Consider the following 20,899-nt stretch of genomic DNA (forward strand, 5'->3'; position numbering starts at 1 on the left):
CAAATCCCCGTTGTTTTTCGTCTCATATTTCACGTTTTTGCCTACGCAAAAATTATTCCAACTTCCCCAAGTTTAAGGCGAAAGTTTTAATGAAATTCCCCCCGGTGGGGCCTGAAAGTATCGACTTAATCTCCCATGTATTCAATCTCACCGAACGCATATCGTATTGTCCATGTTAGTGAAAACTCTAAGCAGAGAACGTGCGCATGATTTATTACGTGCCAGTGACGGGGCATGCACATAAGATTTATAGTTCGAGTTAATTTGATTTCATACACTTTGAAGGAATTCTTCTTCTGCTTTTGTTGCCCACGAAATTAATTGAGTCGTCTCGAAAGTGTGTGCTCATTTACTCAACAAGTTCACACAGGTGTTCGAAGCATTGTTGCTTATGTGAGAAACATTATAAGACAAGCGGACAAAAACTACCTCTATCCTTCATTATCTTAAACAAAATTCTCTTTAAACTCTTCTTAATAAAAACTTCTCCAATACTTTTTCCATATTGTAAATTTTGCAGTACCGCCATTACCTCGAAACTTCCCCCATTCTTAAATTGTCTTAATCATCTTCGGGCATCCAAATGAGACCTTTTCTCCCTTCATACCTCATTTCCGCAGTTTTTACTTTGCGAAAGTATTTAACGTACCCGATTTCAAGGCTCAGCAAATCCTCAACTTCTCGAGATCTTTCGATTCTCATCTTGTCTGCAATCGTGGAAAGAAGTGCAATTAGACCATCTGACAATCACCAGACAAATGTTCGCTGGAGTTTTTTCGTTTCGGTCTTATTGGAGTTTTCTCAGGAAAAAGAGGTTAAGAGTGGCCACTCTATGATTTTAATTTAGATTTCTAGCATTTGGGAAAATAATAACTAAACGATTTAGTGTAGTTTAAATGCGAAAAAGTTCTTTATTGAAGAAGTCAGTTTGCAATCAACTTTATCAAATGTCACCTTTCGGCTCTTTTCATTAGAGGAGTGTCAACACAATTAACGTGCTTACGGAATTCATCTCTCATTTAGGTATTTCATTTATCAATTCCTCCCGGCCAAGAAATCTTGGAGTTCCTTCACTTGGTAACAATGCAGGCTTTTCCTTAAGTGGCTCTAAGGGTCCCCTTTCGGGGATGGTAGTAATGGGTTAATTTTGCAGTACAGCGCAAAATATGTAATCAAGGCCCTAATGCAGCAGGGTCACGACATTCGATGCATTTTAATGGTTGGAGGGTTAGGTAGGAACGCGCTGTGCGCCCAGTTGATTTTGTGATGGTTATCAACTTCATCGACAGACATACATCCATATGGACTTTGGATACCTTCCTGAGGCTGTGGAATAGCGCAGTTTGAAGGATCTTCATTTCGAGGAACTTTTCAAATCGAAAAATGCATGAAAGTTGGTAAATATCTCGGAAACTGACAAAATGAGAGCAAAAGAATAAGTTGATAGGGCTTATAGAGGCTAGTTAGATTTGGGCTGCTTTTCTGAGTAGATCAAGAACTTACATAAACTCTCGTAACGTCGTCGAAATTAGTAATATATTGGGAATGGTAAAAGATCGATCTGGTATACTTAAAAGAGTGAAGTTATTCCCAGCTGTTCTAGCTTACCATATCCTTCGATCGTTCCAATCTTTGTCCACTTTTCCACCAAGTTATGGTGGCTGGCGGCCTGGACCCAGTACTTTGACACTGAAGTTCAAAACGGCGTCCTGCGGACAGTGGCTGATGTGGCCCGAGCAGTTTCACGTCCAGTGGTCCAACTGAACAAGCAAAGAAAAAAGCCATAAACCTACGACCGAGAAACTAGATTGTTCGTTAAAAGCCTCGTAAAAGCTGCCATAATTTGTCTTTCGCTGCCGCAATTTAAGCACTCCCAATATTAAATCATCCCGATAAAAAGTCGCCATTTTATGTAGCAGAAATTTATCGGCCCGCTTCTCTAATTAAGTTTTTTAAGAGGGAACGGTCTTATCCTGTTTTGACTAAGGGCTTTCCTCTTTAAAAAGCTCGAATGACGTAAGGTGCTTTCACAACATGAAATCTCGGCTGCAATTTGTATTTATTGCATCTTAATCTCGTAATCATCATCATATCTTGTATAAACCAATTTAACTTTTTATTGGTTCCACCGCGAAATACCCTTTAAAGTAGATTATCTTGCCCGAAATGAATACTATAAATATGAATAAACGAAGGCGATGTTCTTTTATTATTCTGCGTTCCAGAATGCTCTCCGAGAGGGAACGTTTATTTTATGTATTTTGTGCACAATAAAATTGCTGTAATGTGCTATGGAGCGTTGTATCGGGTTTACTTTGTTCCTTTACGGGAATAATGCTTTCTTGCGTTAGTTTTATGTTTGGGCGACGTTTACGGCTCGACCGGAAGATAGGTGCAGGTAAAATATGGCGAACTTCCAGTTTTGGTACCCGTATAGAGTCTTCAGCTTTAATCGTTTTGTAAAAATGTATCAAACCAAATGATAATAAAAAGAACAGTAACAGACGCTTGATAATTCATCGGAGCAGGGTGCACTACGCGAGACGTTCGTAGAATTCCGGGACGTACTCAAAAGCTCAGTTTCAATTGCACTGCCTATTTTAACAGAAACTCGACAAATCAACTAACCATAAAAAGAACGATAAAGGAGCTTTGGTAATTAATCGGAATAAGGTACGCTGCATGAAACGTCTTTAGAATTCCTAAACGAAGCCAAAAGCTCCAGCTCTAATTGCGGGGTACTTTTAAATAGACTTTAGACAAACCAAATAACAGTAGAAACAACAATAAAGGCACTTGATAATTCATTGGAATGGGATGTGCTACGCGAGATGCTCACATAACTTCAAAATAAGTCCAAAATGCACTAATATTGAGCTCGCTCCACCTAAACTGAACACTTTCTGAGAAAGGCGGGCATTCCTTAGGCAGGCAATCATGGAACAACCAGATCGAGCAATGCAATAGCTTTCGATTAAATTCGGGAAAGATTTTCGAATTGAAGGTGGATTTATCGTTGCCGAGAAATTTTTAATTCCGACAATAGAAAGTGAATTGGTTTGCGATTGCAGGCGACCATTGATTAGGAACATCGAGCTACCAGATGGGATGATGTAATCGCAATCTCAGAGTGATAGGAGATTTTACTAATATCTCCTGTGAATAGACTTCGACAACCGAGTTGCAGGATTTTATGATAAAACTAATGGTTTCCTTGACTTGAATTTGCGCTCACAGACAACACAAAGAAACGAAACTTTTACATTTATAGTCGCTGAGGACCTCTTTAAAATGTCTTTAATAAATTTTTAAAAACTACCATTTGGCAATGAAAATGTATCTGAAATCGGTCCTTTAAATATATTACCCCTACATTTCGCTTTAATTATGCAGATTGCAGACTTGTCTCTTAACGTGAAAATAATATTTCTCTGTATTTATTCACAACAAGCACATTTTGTGTCTTCCCTCAATTCAGCATAACTTGACACCCTCCCTGCAATAGGTTTTTTAATTAAATTAATACTTGATGCTGCTGCTGAAAACTCTTCAATTCGCCGCTTTCGATTAATGTCCAAACTCATAAAATTCTGTTTTTTCTACGAGGAAAATCTACTAAAAAAATGGTCAGTAGCGTAAAGAAAGAAGGGAGCAGAACAGAGAGAAGAAAATCGAGTTAATTACAGGGCTCTGTAATTAACTTCTATTTTTCCTTTTCGTATCACAGGGCCGTAGTAGACACCCTGGCTGAAAATTACGTATCTTAAAGGAAGCGTAAATAGGCCAAACCTGAGTCGCGCAAGTTCAAAGTGCCTGCTTAAGGTGTCTGTCATGGCCCTTTCGACCTGTCATTTACACCTGCAAAACGTGTCTGCCTTGGCCCTTCGTTTGAAAACTGTATTGTAGGACAACAGGGCCAAAAAATCCCGAGCAATTTTTAATAAAAAAAAATTGACAATGAGTGCAAGGGAAATAACTGAAATTTAGCCTCGAATCCTCTTCATATCAGATGAAAGTACAATTTCACATCTCGAATATCAAAAAATTCATTACCATGCAACAGCATTGGTGCCACCCGATAAGCAATTCTCACAAGCATATAGATTTTCACATAGCCCATTTGACGAGCCTGGACGAACAACGCGATTGTCCAAATTGAAAGAGGGGTACAAAAAATCATCTGGGAGCATTACAAACAGAGGCAGACACGTTGAAAAAGAGCATACCAATTGCGATATATGCCGTAAAAATGGCGTCTTTTTTCTGGATTTATTCCGAATTCAATTACTCAGTTTATCCAGGGGATAAGGCAAATGATGCTCTAACGGTAATATGAGCGTTTAATAGTGTACGGATGGAGTATTGAATGAAATTTCAAGCTTCGCTGGTGCATTTAGTTGAAATTGAATTTTTCCTCCAATACTTACAATTCATATCCACATGAAGGGTGGCAGCATGGGGGGAGATTCTGGCATTGTTGGAAGCTTGACACGTCATCTCGGAATGAACATCTTTTCTGCTTAAATTTGTAATGCGCAAGTCGCTCCTAACTACCCTCGAATTATTGGGCACAATTGTAGTGGATGACACCCCAATGTTGCTCTCATTCTGAACTGGTTGGTCGTTGATAAGCCACGTGATTTTCGGCGGAGGTTTACCTGGAACATGACATATTGCATGTGAATTTAGCTAGAGCAGGAAATAAAAAATGGACACGTTGATGGAAACGGTTCGACTGCGTAAAGCAACAAATCAACGGGAAATCCGTGTTAATCCAGAAAAATACGCAGAAATAAGTTTCTCGTTGACAATATTGCGCTATTCCTAAACCCCTAACATGATCTATCTGTCCTGTCCGAGAAATGTATGTGCCGAATTTGTACACGTTACCGTAAATGATTTAGATTTCTTGTGAAGCAATAAATTCCGGTATAAAGCGCCGTTCGAAACAGAAAACTTTTCGAGATAGTGCGCCAGACAATATCTCAGATTTATACGTAATAAATTGTTTTGAAGGCAAAAAACTGAACGACCCGATTCGATGTGGAGACCAATCTGATGTTTGTCAGCTTAAATTCCTCAGGAAGGCTTTATTTTTATTTATTTCCCTCGATATCTTTTAAACTCCAAATAAGTTCCGATTGTCCTTCGAGATGAGATTGCGAAGCATCTGCGGAGAATAAAAAATACATATTTGAAGCTTCTTAGCCTAACCTCCCTTTAAACCGCTTAAGCCTCCCCCACAAAAAAAGAAGAATATTTTAACCATCCAAGCGCATCCCATAATAAGATATGTCCCATCTCAAGATAATGACGAACAAAAACTTCCCCGAAAATTTCGGGGATCAATCGATCTTTTAAATTCACCCTCATTGATTTTCAGCCAAGTGTTTTCGATTTTGTCCTTTCGGAATTTTTATTGCTATAATTTTTTACATCTTGGTTTTCGAACTTTGGATTTTATGACTCTTATCAGTTCGGGCCAATCGGGAAAGGCCAAAGGTTCGAGTGTCAACCCAGGGGCATTCGGAAAAGGACGGATAAAGGGCATTTGTTGGAATTTGTTTGTGGAAGTTGCCACCCTTGGTCCGATTAAATTGAGAGGGGTACATTAGTCAACATTTTACGATTAGCTAAAAGGGTTACACAAAAAGTGTGAATTTTTCTAATTGGAACAGTTCTACAGGTAAATCTGGCCTTCGATGGGGCGTGGCCTAAGTAAATTCCTTGACGTGAATTGCAAGAGTTTGGCAGAGATTTTCGATTTGACAAAATTCATCACTAAAATAACCAAAGAAGTAATGGGAGTTGCGATAGGAAAGCGAGCACTCGCGAGACAAACTGTGGGCACTCGGCCATGATCTTGTTATTACTAGAGAAAATTTCAGGCCCTACGGCTCAAAAGAGACTCACAGTTTTCCATAAATTTTTAGCAAACTAAAAGGCATTTAAGGACGATACTTCACGGTATTGATCATATTCTTCAATAATATATCCGAGCAATTTGTCTTCTGCAAGGATTGTAATGTATCATAACCCAAACCGCCCGCCTTTCTTAAAACCTACATAATGCGAATTGAACTGCAACAGACTTAAAACAAATCTTGCTATGATCGGTCGTTGGCCAACTGAAATCGTTGGAGTTAGAGGAATTTTGCTGAGTTTTATCAGCAATTTTCTCAACGAAAGTAGGTTGCAATTCGAGTAAAAACACTATAAGGATAAAATTTCAAGAGTAAGTTAGACTCAGAATTGGAAAAGACCGTGTACCATTATAAGAGGTAATTTTGCCTCCTTTTAAAAGCAGAGCCGTAGTTTTTCGTAATTTCTTGATGCGGTACCTCACAATACTTTGCGGCTGGGCTTAAAGGCTTTCGTCTTACTTTGTTTTCCAAAATGTAAAGCGATGCATCACAGTCCAAAAAGGACAACTTTCCCAAAAGTAACAGAAAATAAATTGAAATGCTTACATATCTAAACAGTCGGAAACATATTGAAAAAGTTGCCACCGAAGGTGTATATGGTCCTAAATAAAACTTTCACTAAAGTGAGTTAACTTTTCGATGGGAAGTAGAAGTGCGGAACTTTGCAATGGCTCTATACATTCTCGCTGTTTATTTGGCCAGAGATCATAATAGAATAAAGTTGTTTTGTCCTTTTGTTGACTGAAATGTGGAGCTCGTATTAATGTGCTGGCCTTATTGTCACAAACATTTAACAAAGTAGTTTTCATAACATTCATTTATTGCAACTGAAAATGGTGGTAATTAGGAATGTTGAACTGCGTTGCCATAATTTTCCTTGCTACAGCATCAAGGTAACGCTCTAGGATTTTCACATCATCCTTAAACGACATATCTAATAACTACTAATTAAATTAGAAGAGCTGATAGGAGCACTTTCTTAACGGCGAATTCCAAATCAAAGTTTTCCCAGTAAGTTCGAAAAGGCCGAATTAGAGTAAAATAGTTTAAACTCAAGTTAAATTATTTCCAACTAGCTCTGGGGACTTCAGAAGAATTAATGGGCGGCAAACAATATGCTTCCTATCAAATTAAGCTATAGAAGGTTGGGTAGTTAGTTCAGGTTTGTTCAGGCTAGTTTAGGCTAGTGCAAATGCAATAATTATTATAAGAAAATCGGGCTGTTTATTCAAATTTAAATAGACCTGGAATAGTTTCTAGCGTTCAAAGAGAGCAGGTAGTGCTATCTAGAGTAGGAAGGGATTTTTAGATTATTTCAGGCAATATTCAGGTTAATCCCCTACATAGTAAGAATAAATAAATACAGTTCAAAAAGCTCAATTTAAAGGTCAAGGAATATTTTTTTCAAATAATGATTAGTTACATATAAAGGACCAAAAGTCCCGCATGAATTCGTTACAAATTGAAGGAAATATTTTTCATGAAAATGCTGGCCCACGTTAAATATTGTCTTTTGTTGCGTATTTTTTAACGTAACAGACATGTATACAGAGTTACCTACGTAGTAGATAAATGTAAATTCTAATTTTTTCCTTATGGAACCCCATGTATGTTATGCCGTTTTCGAGTTCTTTGAGAGATTCGGAACATATTTCATGCAACATGTCCATGGCTAAATTCAACAATTTTCGAAAAATGTTACAACAAATGTAAATAACGATAGAACTATTAATACTTAAAAAATAACAATATAAATTACTATAAATCTAATGAATTAAATGTTCAAATGGTGCTCCGTTGACTTCCTGTTAGTGGAAAAGCCGTAATTCAAATACCTGAAGAGTTCGCTTTATTATTTGAGAAGGTATTTGTTAACCTTCTTAAGTGATTTTATTTTTTAACTCTTCTATATTGTTGAGTTTATTTAAAAAGACCGTGTGTTTCAGGTAACCCCATAAAAATGTCCATAGAGCTGAGGTCAGCCGATCTAGCAGGCCACTCTAGTTAGAAGTATGTCAATAATTCTTGCATTCACACATGGGTACGTTACACGAAACACGTACAGAACTTCTCAAAGAACTTAAAAATGTCATAATATACATGGGGTTCTACAAGAAAAAAAATTAAAAAGTACACTTATATACTATACGAATAACCCTGTATACATGTTCATTACATCGAAAAATGTACGGCTTCAAACAATATTTGATCTGTTCCAGCATTGTCATGAAAAAGTTTCCTTCAATTTTTAACGAATTTACCATATATTGGAGTTTTGGCCCTCTATGTATAATAACTGATTTTTGTTTATTCACGAGAAGAACGATTAGGCCTGCAATTGTGGCGAGTAACCTAAGTTCTGTAAGTGAGTAAACAGGTTTAAATCATGAGACTTGGTTAAAATTTAAATTTGATTGTGGCAGGGAAATGGAAACTATGAAACACAGATTATAGTAGACAAAGGGAAAAGTGCTATCATATTCATTGCGGAAAGAACAGGAATGACGCAACGTAACGAGCTCCACGGTCTACCTCGAGAGCCTCAAAGGGGGCTTTGCTGTTCAATAGCAGTAAGAGGAAACTAATGAAAAGTTGATGGAAATGTAATGAATTAGACGATTATGAACAGGTATCTCTATAACTAGTAACTAGATGCTGAACCGCTTGAAGAACTTAGGCTACTGGCTGCTGCTCGCAGATCTAACTCTTCTGGTAGAGAATAAAAAATAGTTTAATTAATTTGCATAAAAAACTATTAATTTTTGCCTCGTTCACCAACCCCAAATTCTTCATTAGCCCGATCTTACCGTTATCGAACACTGAAGCGTTTTGTTTAAGTCCGAGACAAATCTTTTCCTGCTTGATTTCCGTTCTTTTTCCAAAGCCTACGACCTTTCTCTTTGTCTGTTGCAGTCTATACGTCACATTATCCATTTTCCCTCCACAGTCACATTCAGTCCCTTAATAAGTACAACGGTGGATTACACAGTATTCTGCTTTTGTTCCAAGTTTGCGGTATCATCAGCAAAATTACAACTTGGCAGCAGACAAATCAAAGGGAGAAGATAAAAGTGGACATAGCCGGACTTGACACCGCACACACACCTTTAAAATCTAGACGGTGCCAGACAATAGGTTTGTTAGAATCAACAAGAAGACAAAGTGCAAAGGTTAGTTTACAGTTGGTAACAATATCCCAACACCAGTGCTATTCCTCTAATGAGTTTTGGTTTACAATGCTCGCAATGTACAGTTCATGGTACGTTAGGCCCAATTAGGTAATACAATAGCACATTATATTTCTCTCTCAAAAACAGACGTTCTAATAATCCCAACTTCCGTTTACCGCTTTCGTGTTCCCTTTAACTGTATTAATAACTTCTAGAGGATATATGTAGAGTTAAGGTGGCTGAATAAGTTCTAGGCCATATGTTGCTCAGGGATTTATATTCGGTGGTGAAATTTCCCAGCATAAGTTGGAATTTTGCATTTTGCGATTTTTTTACAAACCAGACAAAATAGTTATGTGTGGCTTAAAGTCCTTTTAGTGAGGCCTAAGGCTCACTCAAGGGACAGCGAACCAAAACGTCGACAATTTGCTGTCTCTAAGTCTGACTTAAAGGAGTAAGTTATCTTTAGTGACAGCCCCTAAACCCTGAAGGGAATTTAACTTTAAATAAACTACTGTTAGTTCTTTCCCTGTCGGTAACGTCTTCCCGCTAGCGTATATATTTAAAAGCAAACATTTGCTTAAACCTGCCCTAGGGAAACCTATACGTCGGTTGCAGGGCCAATGGAATTGCGAAACTTTCTTTTTCTCTGAGCTAGCAGTCTGAAAAATATGCAGCAATTTGAGGAAGTGTTGCCATAAATTTGAGGGTGGAAATTGAATGTGAAATGCGCCCCGGATTTATTGGCATGTAAACTCTGTCAAGAATTAGGTTCTTCTATCGGTAATACAATGTGGAATTTTCGGTTTACACGCAGCATGTTTGCTTTTATGCCGCACCAAGAAAATTGTAATTCCGATATGCTGTGTATATTTTATGCATGAAAAATTGCGCAAATCTACGAGGATAATACAAAAATCCCCCCAAAAGCACTGAGATACGTATTACCTCGAGAGGATTCAGCTTTTCAATTGCATTTTTCACATTATGTATTTGATTTGTTTACTCTTTCGTTATTTCAGGTTGGAGATTTGAAAACATTTGTTGAGTATACTACCTTCACACAGGGAACATATTCTGAACGACGGGTAAAAGAGTTTTAGTGATATTTTTTGAGCCCCTTGAGGTGTAGGCTACATAACTCCTCTGGTCCAGGACTGCTGCTGCTTAATATTGCAGCACTGAGGGATGAGAATTTAAAATAAAAAATGAAAAATTATTGCCTTAGAACCCTCGGCGTTCTTTAAGCTACGAAGCGCCAACATATCCGTCGAGAGAGAGCTTTAAGCTCCGTCGAGTTTTCGATAAATCATATTTTTAGTTATGATGCCTGAAGTCTGATGACCTCTCACTAATCGCTTGAAACGAAACGGCAAACATCAGACAGTAGACACGAAGAAAGGAGAGGAAAAGAGTGGGAAACCGAAACGGCAGAAGAGATGCTCCGTGAATCTGTGTCTCAATTTAACTTAATGGATAGAAAGGAAAAAAATAAAGCTGCAAGATTAATTTTCAACGGCAGAATTTGAAAATTAACAAATGGTTAAAATGAATTTTGTTTGGCGCGTTTCGATGTAAAAGTAAATGAACTAAATCATTTTTACTTCAATACAACAACTAGTCCCGGAAGACCATTATTTAAAAAAAATGAAGCGATGAGGAACGAAAGCTTTTAAAAAATAATAAAAATGACCGCATTTATTCACGATTTATTTTTTTCCCATTTACTCGAATAGCTCTACGAATATCTTTTCAAACAATTGGAGAAGCCCCTGAGCAAACTAGAAAAAAACAAAAACTTTTATTTATGTGTTTCAAGCTAACTAAAGGTGAACTGCACTACCAATCTAGTTTAAATTGCAATATTAAGTAGCAACGTCCTGAAACAGCGATTGTCCTTCTGCAGAGCCCAAAGGAAGTCTGTGTTCGCCTGCAGTCATCAGTCAAGACAAGATTTAAGTCCTGCCACTTCCAGGAAGGAAATTCTTAAACTTCCCCTTTAAGCCATTTGATGGGCGATGTGCTTTAGGACCTGTATGTAAGAGCTTTTTAAAGGCTTATAGGTCCAATATTTGCTTGGAACTTTTAGATGTTAGCAAATGTTCCAAAGCAAATTTTTTAAAGGGGTATTAAATGCCTGCATGCTTTGTTCGCGAACTATTAAACTTTCGCAGACATTAAATTGAAGTTATAACTAGTTTGATAATTTGAATCGAGCCATTTACCCTAAAATAATGGGCAACTATTTTGAGCGTTTTGTTGCAGTTATTGCTCATATCTGCATCGCTACCTTTTAAGCTAGAGAAGAGTCTTCGACTTTGAAAATTGATAAAGTTCAACTGGGATTGCTTCACTCCGTACGGAGCTGATACGGAAACAGTGGAGTACTCCTGCTGGCATTCCACAGAAACAAGTTACAACACGGTAGTATTTGATCAAAAAGTCAGAAAGTTTTGTAACCCATTGTGCTTTTGAGCCTTTGTGTTCAGTCATTCGGCTGTTTACATTCGACCGTTCCCAATATTTGTAATGTGTCGCGGTGAAGGCAACAACGGGAACGGATCGGTTTTCACCGCCACAGACTTTTTCTTTTGCTTCGTCTGATACGGTAAATCCTGAAACTCGGTTGTTCAAGGATAAAAAGGAGAAATACATCTAAAAAAGCGCGGAAAACGACAAACTAACAGACGACCGTGTTTTTGCCGGTTTAAGTTAGAGGGACATGGGGGTATCTGCGTCGACAAGTAAAGCAGGGTCGTTAATTTTAGCAAGATATTTTAAACCTGGCAGAGCACACTGGCAATTCGCAGCTGATACAGCGCAATATCTTTCGCGAGTTTACCACTTAATTCAACCCCCCGGAATTCGGGGGAAGGTGGGCTTGATGATTCGCTCAAAAAGTCAGCGATATGACATATTTCTTCTTAGAGCGAATCAGCCTACTCTAAGAAAAGAGCAAAAAAAAATGTGAAAAACACGGTGGCTCTGCTAATTTGTGTTGTTGTGCATTTGAGGGATCCTCACCATAGAGAGTGACTCGATGTTTAATTCGAAAAGTTATCAGGATACTGACATAACGGCCCTAAGAGGTTAAACTATTGAATACCGAGTAGAACATCCTCTGAAGTCCCGAAATAATATTGAAATTATTTGGGAGCAATTCTCCCTTTACGAGGTGAACTAGAACACTGCAATCTCTAAGTTTATGACTTATCTGCTTCTTTGATATTCGCTAGTGCAAAATTAATACCGGTCTCCCTAGTGGAATCATGTTTCATGTTGAGAAGGGGACAAACAAGAACAAGTACTTCGAGAAGAAATACCTTTACCGGGGTTAGATTACACTGCTTTTCCCGATGACTCCGCGGGGGAAATACTTGAAATCAAAGAATTTCTACTGACTGCGATGGTCCTCCTTTTGCTAACAGACCTCCTGCAGTTTACGACCGACTACAATTTTTGTAATGCAGAAACGTCGTGCGGGTATCTTTCCCACTCATTATCAATATTCGTTGTCAGTTTTAGAAATGGGGCTAAGTAGCTGCCATGTTAAGAATTTTTATCTAGTAACCTACCTGACAATCCCTTATCTATATCAGTCAGTAGACGAGGGTGACTAAGATAGGAATTTCTAATTTTCCTTAAAAGATGAGGTTTCGGATAATCATCAACTCATTCCTCCTTAGCATTTGGTCAAATCCACTCTGAGAATGTTGTCCGTGAAAGCCCGTGTGAGAGTCCTTAAGCTCGGCAATTGGGGCCAAGAAGAATTCCATTGATTATGATGAATGTATTGTCAGACACTTAATCCACTAACATATGCTTTGCAATGGCCTCGCGCCGACTAAACACATAATATGCAAACGGCCCATGGCCATCATTGTTGCCCTATTTGCTATTCTGATTCAACAATGTAAAACACGGCTCCTGGCTGAGATGCAAACTGCCCGATCTCGGCAGGATTAAATGGACTTGCGAAGTTTGATCCGCGGTCCTGCAGAGCAACATTATTCCGGACTGCCCATAAAGGGTTTATGAACTCGTGTCAAACTAACTATTTAATGCATACATGTACTCCAAGTAGGGGGAAAACTGATTAAACTGCATAGCCGGGCTTTCGGGTATTTAGAATGATGTTGTTTGGTTTTCAAGAACTGCTTGTTGTTGCTCCCGTAGAGTCCTAATATTTAAAAGTTCCAGTTTTTTGGATGGCTGCGCCATCCAATCCGTAAAATGTAGAGCAAACCGGTCTTGGCTAGGACCCCTAAAAACCATGAAAAGCGTATCGCTTAAACCGGAGGTGGAGAAGTCCCCGGAGGATCTATTGTACGATATCTGCAGAGCGTAAGTGCCTTATTCAAATCGAAACACGTCCTGCTTTAAAGCGATTCTCGGAAAATTATATTGTACATATATTATATGTCCTTTCCATCAATTTAATGGAATTTTTGGGTTTTTCCATTAGGGACACAATGCTGTTGGCCCGGTTCAGGATGCGTAACAAATTGAAATTTATTTCATGGTAATACGCGAGAGAAGTCACGTGAAAATAATGCGTAAATGCTGTACCTACACATTATTGTCGAAGAGGGGTTTTGAAATTTACGCAGGTAAATGACACAAACAGAGGGGAAAACGAGGAAGTGAAAACGTTATCTAGATGACAAGTTAGTTCAATTTAATCCCCTCTGTGTCAGCAAAGATCCTGTAGCGTCTGAAACGCTGCCGACAATACTTCTTGCGAATGTGTTACGGCAAAGCTAATGGGTTTTAGAGCTTACCAAATTAATGCTTGTTACGTTAGTGATAGCTGGGATTCTCGACGTCAAGGTATTTGCCCTAATTTCAATCCGCGTGAGGGTGGCAAAGCAGTTACTTTATATTGCTGCTAAAAGGGCTTTAATTGTATCATACAGCCAGGTTCGTTCGGAGTGTTGCAGGTTAATTCTCTCACAAATATTATCTGTCAAAAATGTCTTGATCAAACCATACAGAAACTATATTGGGGACAATGATTTATAGATCTAGATCAATACAGCTCGAATCATTATCTCTGGAAAGCACACCTAAGCGACAAAGAGAGATGTGGAGGGTAGAGACAATAGTTTCATTTATCAGAACACGAACGGTGACGGGAAACTCGCGATCCCATTTGCAATTTCAAATATCCGGTTTCTATTATGCGGTTTTAAGACAACAAGCGAGAAAGCGTGGAAGTGAAAATGTTACGAAGATAGCACGTTACTTCAATTTAGATCCTCTGCATTACAACCGTGATATTGTTTCCTTCCAAGCGATGTGCCACGTATCGGGTTGGAGAGATGTATGCGAGTGTATCGAGTAATGGGAAATAGTTTAGTGTGACTAAATATTTTGCAAAATGCCTGAATTTCGAATGCATCAAAACTTCCATCGCATATTTAAGGCGCGAGATCCGAGTGGATGGACCAAATGTGAGTTAAGGTTGAGGGCTAAGTTTGCGAGGCTCGCGCACCAACTTCTTTAAATCCCCCTGGTCCAAATATGAGGCTTCCACCAAGTGGCGGTCGAAACGATTCTGGACTGGCTGTCACCTTCGGACCACCCTGAGCTTGCAGTCTCAGTGATACTGTTTCGTGCGAAATCGATCAACAACTCTCACTACTTAAATTAAGATTTATTGATTTCGCGATATAATAATTTCGAGAAATTTCGTGAGCGCATTCACATTTTGTGCTAAACGAGCAGCCGAACGTGTCTAAGATATTACTGACTCGTTTAATCAAATCTGAGTGACTGTTTACACTTAAACTACAGGGTGTTAGTGAAATAAATTTCGCAAATTTACCCAATGATTAAGAACATAATTTTAAACAAACAATTTCCTTATAACCGGGTGTCGTGAATACAACCATTTTCCAGGAAAACCAAAAAAAAACATCTTTTGAGAATTGGCAACGTCGCATCGCGTTTGTTTAATTTTGAAACCTCTCTAGGAAGGTGCATAAACTACATACGGTGCATTTACACGGTTTTTTTGTAGTCAACAGGTTTTATGGTTAAAATGTAAAAATTATGTGATTTTTATTTTATTGTTTTGAAAATCCGCTTACTTTTAAATTATTATGGTCATGTATAATTAGCATAATACGTGACGTTCTACATTTTACGCCACTCACATCACAATGACAAAGACAAATTATTTTTTGTTTTTGCTACATTAAATGTTCTAAATGTCTATCATTTCAGTCCATGCATGCACGACAGCTTTTTAACCAATTTTCCCGTACCGATCAAAAATTCCTGGCATATTCCTAATATGATCAGCGGCAGTGAAAATACGTTGTCGCAACTGATTTGCGTCCATCATTTCAGCAACATAGACCAAAATTTTCATAAAACTCCAAAAGAAAATTCCAACGGATTAAGATCCGGAGATCTGGCAGGCCAATAATTAGGACCATTTCTTTTCGTCTATCTCTCTTCAAAATTATGATTTAAGTGCTCGATAACTGGACGTAAAGAATACATTTTCACCTGAGTACTGTCAATAACTCGGAATAAATTAACCTACGGCACACTCAAATTAACTTTGAGGGTGAGGAGTTGCGCTAATGACGAAGGAAGCGTTCGAAGGAAGAACGAATTCACATTAAAATATATTGAATGACAAATGTGGAAACTGAGAGCGGTTTTGATGGTCCCTTCTCAGTGGGCCCCGATGGGCACTACTTTTCCATGGTGCCGGGCGTCTTAATACAGGATAACATGACACAGATGAGATGGAATAAAGTGCAAGTGACCACAGAGTAAGGCGGCACAAATGACTATATAACTCAGAAATTTGCGCGATAAATAAGCCCACCTGTTCACAGCGCATCCGATGCTTAATCGCTTCATCCGTAAAGTTAATTTAGGGGACCCTTTAGAGGGCCAGGTTACCAGGGTTCATTGCGGCGTTGCTCTCACCGTGTGAGTCGTATTATTAGTTTTCATTAAGTTTTTAATTGGTTTTAGCAATGTTAATGATGAATAATTTTAACTTTTTTTTGTTTCACGTTAAACTATCAATATCTGTCAAGTAGGTTTTTCCAATATTTTATTCAAATTTGGAACTTATAACTTTTCGGGTACCAACTTAAAATTTTCTTTTTAAACTATCGTGTTTTTGATGCCCGCTATAAGGAACCTCTTTGTATAAAATTATGTTCTTAATCATTTTTTAAATTTGTGAAACTTATTTCACTAACACCTTCTATAGCGAAAATAGCATATCCCAGTAAACAATGGCTGTCGCATACACGTGATCCCCTCAAGATAAGAGTATTGGACAGGACCGGAGTCAGGGCACTGTTACCTTGAAAAAGTCTTTTAAAACAAGCTCTTTTGATAAATTATATTTCTCAACGATTACTAAAACTAAAGTCTAGTGCACTAAACAGGTATTAGCAGGTAAATTACTGTCCACCTTCTAATGTTTGCAGTAAACACTTTCCATTCGAAACGAAACAAGTTTCACCCTGTGAAACGTTGTCGCACATGTAGAGTGCCGGTCGGTCAGATGACACAACCGACCAATCAGCGCCCACCGAGCTAGTGATCACTCGTTTGATTTGTTTACATGGATATTTTATATTAATAAGACGGACTATAAGCATAAAAAACACAATTAGATATTTTTCTAGGCTGCCTAAATAAAAAAAAGGTGTGTAAAATTATGGTCTTGACTAAATTTAAACACGACCAGTCATGAATTTATGAATTTAGGAAATGGCCGAGGCTACTTGAAGGGTGGTTAATTAAGGGTCTAGGCTAAACCCAAACATATGCAAATTAATTATGCACAAAAACCGAAAGGGCATGGACGAACCTGTCAATTACTCAAGTCTATTTACATAAATTTTGAATAGGTTCAGAACAGACGAGCTCGGTCCAACAACTCCTATCAGAGCCATTCAAAACTGACCTAAAATGCGACCTAAAGCCTTTTCAGTTATAAGATATTTTTTTTCTAGGCCACCTTCTAATTACTTAGTGCCTTGGATGCCGTGAAAAACACGTAATTATCAGTCGCCTCTGAATCACAAAGATTTCATAGCCGCTTTTTAAGCTGACTTAATTAAGAAAATATGTCGGAAAAAAACTTAATGTCCTTAAGCAAGTCTTAAATTTCGCGAGACAATATCCTCGATAATTGGAAAATTTTTAACGTCCCCGGATCTCGCCGGATATTTAATTATACTTTTTTGCTCCATTCGATAAAGGAACCACCGATTTCTGAAATTATTCTCACTGAGTCAATAGTTTTGCGCCCGGAAATGAATTTTATACGTCAGTTAAGGGTCATGTCACTTTGATATGTTTTCAAGATAACATAGCCGGGTGTTTATGAGTTTTGTGGTCCATAAACCTCATTTAGCAATTTTGCAGCCCAAGAACTCGCTTCGAATTTGTGGCAAAAGGAACTCTTTAGAGACTCTATTCAAGATATGAGGAACGCTCGTTAAAACTTATGGAGTAAGGGTTTTTGAAATGAACAGTCAGTTAAAGTACTGGCTGACCTCCGTACCCGAAAATATGCGGTAGATATGTACAAGATATGTTTTTATGATCGTGCAAAAAAATTCTTCCTCACCAAGTTTGAGGTGCATATTCAGGGTGGCTGGTAATGCGGCGTATTTCTTTGCAGAGGTGATAGACCATGAGGCAAGGAGTAAATTGAACCCATATATGCACATTTCAAAACTCACGACATTTTGAGTTATTTGATTTTTTTTTAACTCGGGATCTCAATGATTTCAGAGTGGGTTCTCAAGAAATACATTTTGGATTTTTGTCTTTCGCTAATCGACCACTTGTCTAACATTATTATCTTCAATATGGAATTCACATGTCTGGAAACATTGGTTTCATGCGGAGATTTTGAGTAAAAACTTTCATAAAATAGTTTTTGAAGATCATCTGTCTTAGCTTCTTCTGAGCAATTTTCAAAAAATGCTCAAGGTAACATACGAACAAATGGCGGTAAAAAACGTTCTTATTTCAACTGCTCTCCAATGACGTATTACGTGTTCAACAAATCATTTGCGGTTCCAAAAAAAAATAGTCGAAATGCTTTAGATGAACAATTTAACTTGAATTTAAGTAATAACTCAATTCATATATCAGGTATACTGGTATGAAGTGACCGTCAGGATATAAATGTCTCGATATAGGGCATTTGTTGTAAACAAACCATTTTTTTTTTGTTTGCTTGGTTGGTATGCAAACAGACGAACATATTTAGTACAAATCAAGTCCTTGAACAAACAACAATATATTATTTCATTGTGCCAAAAATGCCGAATTTTGTACCACAAAATGATGATTTGTGGAAAGCATTAATTTTTTGCCTTCATTTGAAGAAAAGTGCTGCAGAATCGCATCGAATGCTTGTCGAGGCATATGGTGATTATGCTTTATCAGAAACAACGTGCAAAAGATGGTTTCGACGATTCAGAAATAACAATTTTGACGTGCAAAATGAAGAACGTGGCAGACCACCAAAAAAGTTTGAAGACGCCGAATTGCAATCAATATTGGATGAAGATGACACTTTAAGTCAAAAGCAAATGGCAGAAATGTTAAATGTTCCACAACAAACAATTTCTGATCGTTTAAAAGCTATGGGAAAGATCCAAAAGTGTGGAAAATGGGTGCCGCATGAATTGAATGAAAGATAGACGGAGAAATGAAAAAACACCTGTGAAATTTTGCTTCCAAGGCACGAAAGAAAATCAGTTTTGCATCGAATTGTTACTGGAGATGAAAAATGGATTTATTTTCAAAATCCTAAACGGAAAAAACATGGGTTGATTGGGGACAACCATCAACATCGACTACAAAACCTGATGAATTCGGTAAGAAGGCAATGCTGTGTGTTTGGTGGGATCAGAAACGTGTGGTGCACCATGAGCTTTTAAAACCTGGTGAAATCGTTAATGCTGTTCGCTACCGACAACAATTGATTAATTTAAACCATGCATTGATCGAAAAACGATCAGAATGGGCCAGAAGACACGGAAAGTAACTTTGCTCCATGATAACGCACCTGCACACAAAGCAACACCGGTTCAGGATACCATTAAAACAGTTGGCTGGGCGTTGCTACCCCATCCGCCGTATTCACCAGACTTGGCTCCTTCGGACAACCATTTGTTTTCATCTATGGGACACGCATTGGCTGAGCAGCACTTCGATTCCTACGAAGAAGTAGAAAATTGGGTGTCTAATTGGTTTGATGCCAAAGAGGCACATTTCTATTGGCGTGGTATCCATAAATTGCCAGAAAGGTGGTCAAAATGTGTAGAAAGCAATGATCAATATTTTGAATAATTTTTTTTCTTTCCTTGTTAAAATTGGTGTTTTATTTTCACAAAATAGCGCTCATTTCATACCGATAGACCTGGTAATGGCAATGTTCCCGGACATATTTTGTTTCATACGGAAGATCCTAACATGACACAAGTGATCGAGTAGTAAAAGTAAAAAAATTCATACAGGATTTTTTAGAGGAAAAATCATTCTGAATTTATTAAGACCCCGAAAAAAAAATTGAAATAACTGAAAATCTAGTGAGGTTTGGAATATGTATATATTGTTCAATTTACTCCTTACCCCTTGCCCTATCACCTTCCCAAAGCAATACGTCGAATTACCAGTAACGTTGTATAGCGAAAATTCTCATCACCTCATCTCTCCGTTTCAAGATCAAGCAACTCTTTTAGTTGGATCTATTCGTTTATGGTAGTGCGGAATTGAAAAGCAAATGACACCGTTGACAAATACTCTGGACCTGGAACTTTTCATATATTATAAATAAATGAAGTTAAAGACACAAAGTCTTTCAAGGCAACTGGGTGTATGCCATTTGCAACAAATTGCATTGACTCGTACGTGTCCACAATTTACGTTCTTTTATCCCGGCTTCGTAATAGAACCGGGATCGGCAATCTCTAAGCTGCCGGACCCGGTGGCACAAAAGAAAATAAAATTGAATTCCGGAATCGAATGCCCAAGTGAATTTTATCCCAAGTCGGGAAACAGTTATAGGTTATTTGTAAACACCAAATACCATTGTTATCACATCAATATACCACATATTTTCTCTATATGAACGAATTGTTGTTGGGATTACCTACTGGAGAAAGCGATTTCTCAGGATTTGTTTCTTTTTTTGGAATTCTCTAGACAAACGATCGATACCTATAACGCGAGTTTTTAAATCCAGGAAAACTTAGAGATTGCGTTTGGGTGGATTTTTGTTGTCTCTGGTATTTTGCATCGAAGTTTCCAGTAAACAAGTAATTTGTTCCTGGAGAGAAAAACTCATTTTCCCGGTTCATTAGTCGTGGAAGCGTTGTATTAAAAATTTCAAGCGAGGAAACGACGCCTCGTCGATACAGAGTGGATCTTTAAGCCACTCTAGAAGTAGGTCAGCAATTTTATCCAATTTATTTCCGGACTTAATATCTTCACGGAACACAGGAGGATTCATTCAAATAGGTCCAAGCAAAGTCTAATTGTAAAAGACCATTTAACTAGTTCAAAAGCTAAGACTCAAAGACGTGCCAATGGCGTCTAAGTATCGAGGCCACAAATCTCCTGATCAATTCAAAAACTGCTTAATATTGGCTAAATTGGTAATGGAACTTTCAAAATTATTAGCTGTTTTATCAGTTCGAACAATCTATGGCTGTTTCATCCTCTGCCAAAAGATAGAACACTAAATTATTGGTGGGAATTTTTCAAGTGAAGGAATAAAAACTCTCAGCCCGAAATACCTTG

The 20,899-nt window shown here is 38.0% G+C and overlaps 1 protein-coding gene across 3 annotated transcripts in view; it reads right to left on the minus strand.

Moving 5' to 3' along the window:
• The window catches only part of LOC136341689 (nephrin-like), a 218,784-nt gene that overhangs the window by 27,718 nt on the left and 170,167 nt on the right, over positions 1 to 20,899 (minus strand). For all 3 annotated transcript variants that reach the window (XM_066286918.1, XM_066286920.1, XM_066286921.1), the window contains exons 5-6: positions 4,428 to 4,658; positions 1,609 to 1,760 (exon numbers count right to left, since the gene is read on the minus strand). In XM_066286918.1, the coding sequence (XP_066143015.1) occupies positions 1,609 to 1,760; positions 4,428 to 4,658 (383 nt within the window). The remainder of the gene's footprint in view (positions 1 to 1,608; positions 1,761 to 4,427; positions 4,659 to 20,899) is intronic.

The sequence above is a fragment of the Euwallacea fornicatus genome, chromosome 10 (genome assembly GCF_040115645.1).
Source record: "Euwallacea fornicatus isolate EFF26 chromosome 10, ASM4011564v1, whole genome shotgun sequence".
Taxonomy (NCBI): domain Eukaryota; kingdom Metazoa; phylum Arthropoda; class Insecta; order Coleoptera; family Curculionidae; genus Euwallacea; species Euwallacea fornicatus.